The sequence below is a fragment of the Mirounga leonina genome, unplaced genomic scaffold, assembly GCF_011800145.1.
Source record: "Mirounga leonina isolate KUSES-001 unplaced genomic scaffold, KU_Mleo_1.0 Mir_174, whole genome shotgun sequence".
In the NCBI taxonomy this organism is placed as follows: Eukaryota; Metazoa; Chordata; class Mammalia; order Carnivora; family Phocidae; genus Mirounga; species Mirounga leonina.
In genome coordinates this window covers 67063447-67075486 of record NW_023270451.1, presented here as the reverse complement: position 1 = coordinate 67075486, position 12040 = coordinate 67063447, and the positions used below count along the sequence as shown (strand labels likewise).

General features: G+C 42.8%; 1 protein-coding gene across 1 annotated transcript in view; it reads right to left on the bottom strand.

Annotated features, from left to right (window-relative positions):
- Positions 1-12040, bottom strand: part of SND1 (staphylococcal nuclease and tudor domain containing 1) — a 407329-nt gene that overhangs the window by 180599 nt on the left and 214690 nt on the right. The window contains exon 13 of the mRNA XM_035021050.1: positions 6941-7051. Within this exon, the coding sequence (XP_034876941.1) occupies positions 6941-7051 (111 nt within the window). The remainder of the gene's footprint in view (positions 1-6940; positions 7052-12040) is intronic.

The window sequence follows — 12040 nt, the reverse complement described above, 5'->3', positions numbered from 1 at the left end:
TCATAACCAGTATTGTAAATGACAGTTAAATTAAAGATACAGAGAGGAGGGACCCTATCCAAAAGTTCTGTATTTTTTTCAAGAAACAGCTTTAAAAACATTTTTTTCACCCACTGAAATTTTGTGGAAAAACATCCATAAATCAGGAAGAAAGTGGAGCCGCTCTGGCTACATGAAGAATAGGAGACCCAAAGCACTTCTCTCCCAGTGGTACTGAAAGCATTTCAGTGGAAATGCAAAACACACTTAAGAGTTCACTGCTACAAATGCATGGAAATGGTAAGCCCACCTTGGCCCCTAATAACTACATCATCAAGAGAGAATGTTACTTCAGAGAGCAAGAGAGCACAGGAAGGGGAGCAGGAGGCTCCCCACTGAGCAAGGGTCCCGACCCAGGACTTGATCCCAGGACTCCGGGATCATGACCTGAGCTGCAGGCAGACACTTAAACGACTGAGCCACCCAGGCCTCGAGAGAATGTTACTTCAAACAGTTTCCCTCTTAATAATGACTACTGATACAGCTTAGGAAACACCAAGTTCTAGCCTCCTGATCAAAGTCTGTGATGGAAATGCCAGCACAGACTTCCTAGAGGCTCCAGCAGAGAGAACTCTGCAACAGGGAGGGTGCTGTCAACCACACTAGGTAAAAGCAAGAGACATCTGACAGGATTTTAATCAAGGACTGGTGTTTATGGGGTTTGGAGATTAGAGGTGCAGAGGTCAGCAAAGGCAGGAGCACTAGTTGTTTGCTTTTATTTTTAAATAAAGGGAATGTTGCAAGGTTTGTTCCATCAGAAACATGAGTTCCTGTGGAGACTGGAAAGACAGGGAGCCCAGGCAGAGCTGAGATGGGGGCAGGCTTCTGCTTGCCTTTCAAAGATGGAAGACACCACCAGTTTTCTGAATCTGCAGTGCGCCGGGGGAGAAAGAGGATACACACAAAAAGATAAGGGAGAGTCTGCCCTTTTCTCTTCTCATGAGATAACCCCAACCTCATTATGTATGTCCAGAATGAATCTAAATTCATTTAAATCTGCTCAGACACTAGATTGTTCGATGCAATTGCTTTCCCACAGTCAAGCTGGGGCATCAATTTCTTTTCTGAATATATACATCCTCATGTTGAAATTGCAAAATCTTAGAATTAAGAGGTGCCTTAAAGGAATAAAGCCCCAACACTGAGCTAACATAACTTCTGTGTTTTCCTGCAACAAGCCACAGATTCTAACAGTTTCTAAGAAATTTTAAAATATTACATTTTTAAATCAAGTTAGTGGTAGCTTCAGGAGAATGCACACAGATGATATCCCCCGGGTCTGGATGTCCAAGGAAAACAAGGCACACAGCCAGGCTTTGATCTGGCTCCAAGCATTACCAGCTCATCTTCGGTGCCCATAGCAAGCTCAACAAAACCCCACGTGGAAGACCTCTTAGAATGCTAAGGAAATTCACATTCTGGCCTACTTAAAATTAAACTGGAAGTGTTATACCAAATACACAGGGCTAGAGTATGAGAGAAAATAAGAAGGGTCCCAGTAATGACTCAGTATCTTAGAAATACCTCAGAAGGATATGAGACAGATTCTCTGAAGGAGTCAAAAGCCCCACCTTAAGTTTAGAACACCCATCAAGCCAAGTAATGCAGTGAGCGAGCTGAGCGAGAAATACTGCAGTAAAACAAAAATTGAAAATGTTGGAAAGTCTATATGGGGATGACAAATTAGGTGGTGCAGAAAAGACATGATGTGTCAGACTCCCAACGAAGCCCATACGAGGCCCCTACAAGAGGGAACCGAGTTCAGGAGTGACAACACGAAGCGCAGGTCAGCTGCATATAAGGTCTTTTTTATTAAAAACACGAAGTACACACACTGGACCTCTCAGGAGCCTGGGACAGAATCAAGGGCTTTTCAATGGAGCCCACAAGACAAGCAAGCTGTGAGAGTACCAGCAAAAATGCCAAAACCTTATCTTGCCAGGACACAAGGTAATGAGGGAGGAGGCAGTTGATGATAGACAAGTGAACTGAAAAGGAAGGTGCCTATTGGGAATTAGGGGTTTATTTATCCTTTCAACAAAAAAAAAATGTGCTTTCCTCTAAATACGCCAGCTACTGGAGGTATAATGAGGGTTTCCCAAAAGCAGAGAGGCAGGTGAATGAAGGGGCCTCGAAGGGTCAGCACACTGAACAGAGCTGCCGAGATGCTAGGAGCTTGTCTTGTCTCTGGCAGGCAGGTGGATACGCTTGAAAGCAGCAGGCAAACTTCAAACTGGTTCTTTTCCTCTCCCGTCTCTCTCCTGGCTTCCCAATGAGCACACAATGCCTCACTCCCGGAGCTCCAACCACATGGCCTGCGAAGGTGTGGCAGAACATAGCCCCTCTGGTGGGGAAAGCATCGGCTGCAGAGCCCGGAGAAAGCTCATCAAGTCCTGGGCAGGCAGTTGCGCTGACCCTCGAAGTCAGCCGAGTTAACAGGCTGCCCTTTCCCCGAAGCTTACAATGTTTCTCTAAAAGGATTAATGGCCAAGCAGTGCTGTGGAAAGCAAAGTCAATGGAAGAGCACTGTGCACCAATGTTGGTATCGCTAGTGATAACCAGAGGGAAAAACAGGAATCTAGAGGTCAGGGACAAAGCAATCTGTTGGAATCAACACTCCTGAGAGGAAGGGCTAAAGAAAGTGCTGGCCTTGCTACGTCACCTACATCCACATATTATTTACCCAACGAGTTCCAGGATGAAAGACGGATAAGAATATAGCAGATGGTATTAATTTGGCCTTTGCTAAAGCATTAGATACAGCACCTCAAGAAATTGTACTTGGGAAATTAATTCAAATTGGCTTGGTTCAGCACACAATCACCGAAGGTTAAAAAGTAGCTGAAGGATGATAATCAAAAGACAGTTAAGTGACAGTCCATGCAGCGAGAGACTTGGGGTCAACACCAAAGCCATTCTTGTTTAGCGGTTCTATTCAGGGCCCAGGAAAGGAGGAAACAACTCGCTAATGAGATCTGCAGAGGACACTAAGCTGGGAGGCGGCGGAACCGCACCAACGGGGCATAAAATTACAAGGCAGAGTTCAACTGGAAAAAATAGCTCATCTATCTAGGGGAAAACAACCCTAAACTCGAATAATATTCAACAGACATGCAGGATGAGGGGAAGCAGAAGCATGTAAAAAGAGCTCTGACATGCTGTAATGTGACCGAACCAAGTAAGAATGCTAAGGGAACATGAGGAATGTGTCATGGGGGAATGGAGGGCTTTAAAGGGAAAGCAAACTAAAAGCTGATTGCCAGCAAAGGGGTGGTCTTCAAGCGAGGTCAACTCTACCACTAAAACGGGGGGAGACTGCATTCTGAACTGAAAACATTTTTTAATGGCTACAGAACCACCATTCCCATCTGGCGGGTGTTCCAGTCTTTCTCCGATCTTCATTCACCTTGCTGGGGGTTCGTATCTAGAGGATGGCACTGGGCCGCCATTCTGGGGCTAACAATATTGTTTAAAGGAAGACTCACAGGTCACGCTGGCCATTTCTCCTACTTCTTTATTAGGTCTTACTGCCTTATGGCAATGCCTCACAGGCGTGTGGAAGTGGTTAACTCCTCTCTGTTTACTCAACCTACCACACTGCAATGACCCTGAAGCCACTTTTTCCACCACCAGTCTGAGAGCAGCGGCTCAACACAATTATCTCTAGGCTGCCTACAGCTTTAACAGACAAGCATGTTGTTACATTGATTCTGCTTAAAATGAGTGCTGAAGAAGTTGTTTTCTTCCTAAAACCTCAAAGTTAAAAATTTCACTATCCTCAATACCCAGAAAACAAATAATCCAATTAAAAAATGGGCAGAGACAATGAACATTTTTTTTCCAAAGAAGACATACACATGGCCAACAGACACAAGAAAAGATGCTCAACATCACTGATCATCAGGGAAATGTAAATCAAAACTACAATGAGAAATCACCTTGCACTTGTTAGAATGGCTAAAATCAACACAAGAAACAACAGGTGTTGGTGAGGATGTGGAGAAAGGGGAACCCTCTTGCATTGTTGGTGAGAATACAAACTGGTACAATCACTCTGGAAAACAGCATGGAGGGACACCTGCTGGGTGGCTCATTTGGTTAAGCATGTGCCTTCGGCTAAGGTCATGATCCCAGGGTCCTGGGATCAAGTCCCGGACTGGGCTCCTTGCTCAGTGGGGGGGCCTGCATCTCCCTTTGCCTGCCGCTCCCCCGGCTTGTGCTCTGACAAATAAACAAATAAATAATCTTTTTTTTTTTTTTTAACATTTTTATTTATTTATTTGACAGAGAGAGACAGCGAGAGAGGGAACACAAGCAGGGGGAGTGGGAGAGGGAGAAGCAGGCCTCCCGCGGAGCAGGGAGCCCGATGCAGGGCTCGATTCCAGGACCCTGAGATCATGACCTGACCCAAAGGCAGACGCTTAATGACTGAGCCACCCAGGCACCCCAATAAATAAATAATCTTAAGAAAAGAAAAAGAAAACAGTATGGAGGTTTCCCAAAAAGTTAAAAATAGAACTACCCTATGATCTGGCAATTGCACTACTAGGTATTTACCCAAAGAATACAAATATACTAATTCGAAGGGATACATGCACCCCAATATTTGTAGCAGCATTATCTACAACAGCCAAATTATGGAAACAGCCCAAGTGTCCACTGATTGATGAATGGATAAAGTGGTGTGTACACACACAGGCAGGAATATTATTCAGCCATAAAAAAGAACAAAATCCTGCAATTTGCAACAACATGGATGGAGCTAGAGAGTATAATGCTAAGTGAAGTCAGTCAGTCAGAGAAAGACACATACCATATAATTTCACTCCGTATGTAGAATTTAAGAAACAAAACAAACGACCAAAGGGGGGGAAAAAGAGGGAGGCCAACCAAGAAATAGACTCTTTCTATAGAGAACAAACTCATGGTATCAGAGGGGAGGTGGACAGGGGAAATAGGTGATGGGGATTAAGGAGTATACCTGTTGTTGTGATGAGCACTGGGTGATGTATGCAAGTGCTGAATCACTATATTATACACATGAAACTAATATTACACTGTATGTTACCTGGAATTTAAATAAAAATTTAAAATATATTTAGAACATAATCTATGAAAAAGCTCTCACTATCTATGCATCCTCATTAGACATAGTACATGTCTACCTACTGTGTGCTTAGTCGGTAGAGCATGTGACTCCTGATCTCAGAGTCATGCGTTCAAGCCTTCCACATTGGGTGTATAGCTTATTTTTAAAAAAATTAAAAGATAAAAAAAGAAGAAGAAGAAAGTTTGTTTTGGCCTTACTTTCCAGAGCAGCTATGCAAATTATTTTCCTGTATATTTGCCTGTCACAAATATTCACTAGTGGCAGAGTGACACTGGGCCAAAAACAGGAGTCTAGCTCCCACTGTATTGCTTAGTGCTCCTGCTATGCTGGGAACTTATAACCTGTTTTTCAAGTTACCACCAGGTCACTCTGAGCCCACCCACAGACTGAGCACAGACTCACCCTCTGAATCCCACTGAAGTGTGGTCTAATTACTATCCATTTCCTAGAGTATCTAGATCATCAAATAGTACTTAACAATATGAAGCTGCATTTCCCAATATGGGTTCTTTCAGCCAGGCTGCCTTAGTGATAATATAGGCAGGGAGAGAAGGAAGAAGTGAGGAAGGATCAGGAGAAACACCAATTATGGATTATATATCATATTATTTTATGCTGGCCATTAAAGAGCCTTAATCAACCAAAGATACTGGTGTTTTCACTGAACTCTTTGTGTTCATGAATTAGGTTTTAGATAGGGTCTATTGGGAAAAACCCACAAGAAAGAATCCAAAAAGCTATAATAGTCTGACAGGCTGATTTCTTAGCTGACATTCTGTGTGACATTCTACAGATGCTCTATCCATCAGGATATGACATGGTGTTAGAGGTAAATGTCACATATCAGAGCACCGTTCTGGGCCAAAGAGCAAAAGAAGTGATCTCAATGACAAAGTCTGAGGTATAGATAACATGGGCCCAAACTCATTCCTCAAACTGTGGAGCATAACCTGGCAACTACCGAACTTCTAGAACTAAATAAGTGGCTGAGTGCGACATGCGCCTTTTCGAAACAGTGGCTGTATTTTGGTTGAGACCAAGCAGTCTGCTGAACTACCCAAGTCAGTTCACCAATAGCTCATTTTTTGCTCTTTCCTGGGAAGTCTGGGAATTACTAAACTACCAGCACCACCCAGTGACAGAAGTCTCTGTGAGTAAGACCCTAAGGAATGTCACTGGTAAGAAATAATACCAAGCAGTATGCACGTCCTTGGGGCAACCAGCCGCAGGGATGAAGGACAAGAGTAAAATGTCACAGGGCTTCTCAAATGCTCTTCCCTGCCAGCTGTCAGAAGTGGGAAACAAAAACTCATTTCGTAATAAATGTTTTCATTTCCTTTGTACATGACAAAAGGTCGAGAGGTGATAAATGGGAAGGGCTGGGGAGCAGAGGTCTCTGGAGGTAAGAACCTGAGGCAGATGTCCTGCACACAGAGGCAGAACTTCATTGTTAGTCCCAGGGAATGATAGGATGGTGGTGGTAAAAATATCTTATATTCTCACCTACGATTCATTTGGCATCTACATGAGATCATATCTAATACATGCCTATTTTCCAGACTTAAAAAAATGGAGGCCCAAGTGTACTTAATCAAGGTTACACAGCACACGCAAAGTGTGCCCCTTTTCTTTTGATGGGGGAAAAACTGGGATAAAAGCATACTACAAGCTTTTTTGGCATATTGCTTTCCATCCCCTTCTGCTCAGGGATAGGCAGTATAGTGGGAAGGAAGAACAGTGGGGCTGGGGCTGTTGGTCTCAACGTGTTCTCTTTAGAATTCTTCGTCTCACCTGGCCTCTGCAGCAAGCAGCTCGTCATAGTGAGAGGACCGCTGATCGTCATCCTGCCGGTATCTGATCACCGTGGCCAGACCTTTGCTGACAAGGGCCTCAGCAATGTTTCTGCAACAGAAAAGATAGGTCAGTGAGCACTAGAGGTGCATATGGGGCTCAGTCAACAGAAATAATAACAGTTAGCACCTGGAGGTCTTAACGCGTCCTGACACAGGAGGGAGAAGCCAAGGATTTCAAGACCAATAAGTCGCTAGGCTAGAAATCCCAATAAAAGGTGGAATAACAAAGTTCCCTAGCTCAGCATTTTTCTGGTTACTACAGTCAGATGCTGTATCAATCCATACATAAGAACTAGCAGAAAGTATCTGTAAAAAGCCCACATTAGGCAGGGCTATTTACAGAATGTTATAAACAAGCCAGTACCCTCAAGAAAAGTCTTCTCTAAAATATCAGGCACACAGATAAAAAACAAAACACATAAAAGCATGACCTAAATTTCTTAAAATCTCCTTTCTAGCCTATACTCTAGAAAAGTGCCTTGTTTCAGCTTGGCAATGTTAGAAAGATTAGTTTAACATAACCCCCCAGTGCTTCTCTGTCTTCTCAGACAGTGGCTCTTCCACCCAAAAGGGGCTTCTAGAAGGTAAGGCTATGAATGAATTTGGTGGCAGGCGGGGGGTGGGGTGGGGGGGTGGTGGTCGTGTTCCTATGGTGGAATGAAAATTCCTTATGAAGAAATGGCATGAGATGGGGGGGGGGGAATTAGGTAAAAAGTATAAAATCAGAGATGACCAGCTTTGGAGCAATACTCCAAATAAAGAGTCCTTTTAGGACTACAGAAAGAGTCAGATTAAAACCCTGCTTAAAGCAATTCTCAAATGTGTCTAATCTTCTTTTCTTCACCAGAATAAGAGGTGCCACCATAAGTGGCCTCCATATCCTCTAACTAGAGAAGAGTATGCTGGAAAGGACTCTCAGACAACAAATAAAAATTTGCATGATTCCTCCCCAAGCTGGAAAGGGACGTTTGATGTGAAGCAAAATAAGCTGCAAACTGCAAAAACAAAATTTTCAAAAATTACCTGTAGCAAGCACTGGAGGACAAGAGGCATGATACTAATGGGGGAGAGTGATGGTTATGTCTCTCTTTGTGTCTGTCATAGTTACACCAAAGGCCCTGCTCAAACCATCTGGTTAGCTGCCCTTCAGGGAGGAGGTAGGGTAAGCAATAGGCTACTGTACCATATGCTAGGATTTAGTGTTGTTAGAAATGTAGTTACCTCTTAATACACTAGTGTTCTTAGAACCTCAGACTCTGGAGATGCTGGAAGCTGGACTAACCACTCTACATGCAGGTTTAAGCCACTGAAGGGTTTTCTTCATCAAAACCCAGGAATTTACTTTTTTAAAAGAAGAAAAAAATATGTGCGGGTAGAGAAAAGAGGAAAAGATGCTATGGCTGACTCTCATTATGTGCCCCTCTGCTGCCTGTTTATCTACTGCCAGGACGATATTAATATCTCCAAACCGCCACGGAATTAGCACTTCTCAAAATCCACTCCCACAAAGAGGCTGCTTTGCTGGCCACCCTGTCTCCTGAGTCACCGCATAAGCGTGCTGGCAAACGCTGTCATTATCACAGAGCTGGGTTTGGCAGCGGGGAGAATGCCAACAGCCCCGAATCAGCAGCTGTAGGTATTGATATATGGTGAGAATTAAACTAAGGGTGTTACCAAGAAGCCCCAAAGGGCAGGAGAGCAGCCCCACCCACCAACGGGTCAGAGAGGAGACTGGGGGACAACTCCACCTGTGGCGGGGTGAGATAGGTCTTGGCGATTAGAAATGCCCAAAGAACAAAGACATATTTGTTACTGCATTTTGAACTTCTGTGCACTGACATTTTATAGTCAATACAGGGGGTTTGGAAGAGAAAGCTGGAATGACTGAGCAGGCAAGAAAAGATTCACACAAATAAGCCTCTACGTGAAAAGATAGAGAAAGCGAAGCAAAAACAGCACAAATGTTTAATGATCCACCCCTGTTAATGCTGCTCAAATCAATTCACAGAACTGAACTGAGTACCTACAAGGCCAGTAGAGAACCAAGGGCACAATCGTTCCCTTCTGTATCCTGTCAGCTAACAGACATTATTAGACAAAGCAGATAAGGCCTCAGATTCCCACTCCACAACCTGCCCACTACCAGCCTCTTCCTTCTCTCCACAGCATAGAGCATAAGCCATGTTCTCTTCACTTCTTATCCCTAATTACAGATTTCTCGTGGAGGAACAGTGGTGCTGGTGCTTAGTGAGCAGAGGAAAACCACATGAAATAATAACAGCTGTCATTACTGGGTGTTTAATAAGCCAGACATGTGAAAATAACATCACATGTATTTTCTTCTTCGTGTATATTCCCCTGTGAGGATTCATCATACCATTTTACAATTATTAATTGACTCTCTATCTTCCTTTCTAAATTATGATGTCTGCGAGGGCCAGGGCTGCATCTTTCTGCACTTAAGTGCCTAGCCCTATAATAGCTGACATAAAGTAGGCAGTACCTATTTTCTGAATGAACTTAATTTATTTAGACTTATTTTTTAAATGTGGCAAAATCACAGTACATTCCTTTAACTTTGTTTTAATACATCCTGAAAATTTTGAGATACTCTTTGGAGTATCAGAAAAACACCCAAACGTTTTGGAAATATAGCCCTGGAACATTATTATCCTAAGCAACTATTAACCAAGCTTGCCCAGCATAGAATTAAGGACAAAAGCTTTCAACATGCCTTACCAGCTTTTGTCTTTCCCCTCCCCGTTATCTAAAATTTGAATTTAAAGAGAATGAAAGGGAGAGAGAGAAAAATGGAATTAGCCTAGATCCATGGATTTGACTCTCTCATTCATTTCTTTTGGCTACTAATGAAAGGTCAGGAGACTTTCCCCTTGGCCAAAGATGGCTCAGAACTTGACACGGGTGCACTGATCAGTCGCCCAGTGGAAAAAAGAGAACATTAAATTATGTGCCATGGCATTAGGCTGCTTTAGACAAATTTATAAGTTCTGCTTTCTTGAGTGTATCAGTAATTCTACTCCAGTTGCATATGTCTGGCTCAAATGGATAATTCATAATCAGCATACAAAAAAGGACCTAACAGCCTTGGAAGTCTAACAGGAAATCATCTTTGTATCAGCTACAAACACAAAGAATTAGTGCTGGGACTGAAATGCTTCTCCAAACTAAGAAGTTTAGGTTCTGGTAAAAGCGAACCACTGCCATCAGGCATGATGAGGTGTCCCTGATACAAACAACTTAGGCCTCACATACGGGCTTTCTCAAAAGGTCTTCACATAGTTGACATCTTCCCTGTCCACTTGTTTCCCCAGCAAGCAGGTTGCAAAAAGCTCATACTTTCCCATTATAAGATACCTTCGAAATCATGGGGTAGTATACTCTGCCAACATGGTGAACAGGTATTCTATCACCATGCAGGAGAAGAGGATTCTTAAAAAGTAGGTTTTAATTATAGTAGTTTATAACTGGTCACATTTTTGCCTGCCTTCCCCACGCCTAACCCCTACCCCAAGACTGGAATAGCAACACACTGATAGGTCAGATAACTGTCTAAGATCATCTTGATTACTTAACTGGTGTGTATGTGTGTAATTCTGAAACAAACTTACAGAAAAGTTGGACGTACTGTATGTAACAAAGAACATGCCATCCTTCTTTGATCCATTTGCGAGGGAGTAACCCACCTGTTATACCCTCACCCCCAAAACCTTCAGTATGCATTTCCTGTAAACCAGGATATTTTCCTACAAAATCAAAAAATAGTGAGTAGAACCAGGATACCAATAAGGACACATTACTACCATCTAATCCACAAATTTACTACTTAAACGTTGTCAATTATTCCGATAGAATAATTAGGGGGAAAAAGGATCCATGTTTCCTTAGTCTACAACAGTTCCACAATCTTTCTTAGGCTATACCCCATGGCCTTAACACTTCTGAAGAGTACAGGCCAGTTTTTTTGGTTTGTCTGATGTTTCTTTGTGATCAGATGCAAATTATGCATCTTTGGCAGAAATATCACAGAAGTGATAGATGTATTGTTCCCTTGGCCTCCTATGAAATGTACAATTTACTGATAATGTTCACTTTGATCACTTGATTAGCATAGTTTTTCCACTGTAAAGTTACTCTTTTCCTCTTTATGATTGATAGGTATTTTTTGAGGAGACCCTTTGAATTATGTGATTTTTATCCCTCAAATTCCCAAGTTATTCATTTATTTAATTATATCAATATCATGGAATGTCATTTTATTTAAAGTCATAATCCACTACTATCATTATTTGTTGTGATACTAAAATTGTTCCCAATTTGCCCAGGAGGAGCCATGTCAAGCTGGTTTCTGTGTCCAGTGGACATGTCCCCACCCCCATCATTCCTTGAGCACTTCTTTGCTTTCTGGTATAACTACATGTTCCAGGCTTATCTTGTACGGTTTTCTGCAGCTCTGAAATTAGCCATTTATCTAAATAGCCCACATTTACATCTTTATTTCTATACGTTTATTTCTATATCAATCTATAACTACTGAAAACCATGTGCGGCAGTCATGAAAATGTGCCTCTCCGATCTCTGACTGCAGGAAGTGTAATTGACTGACAGTCCCAGCTGCTGTGCTCTGAAATCCATCACTGTTTCAGCCAAGGCTATGCTTCCCACCAGCTGCTGCTTGCCTGAGCACAGCAGATACTAAGGCAGGCCTATTGCTGAGAGATGTGGGACTCCTCTGATGGCAACTTGGGCTTGAGGACTCCTTGTTGGCTTGGTGGTAACTCTCTTAGAACTTGGAGAGCTTAGACTTTTCCAATTCAACCTTCCTTTCCTCCCACCCTTTGCCACAGAGATTAGGACTGCACTGCAGTCTGATGGCACTCCCAGCTTCTTTCAGCTCCCTTCCCATTTTCCCACCCAAGGGTTTCCCCTAGTTAATCTCTTTCATGTCTAATTCTGTCTTGGCATCAGCTTTTTAGAGAACCTGAACCAACATACCATGAGTTCACAAAGATACCCACAA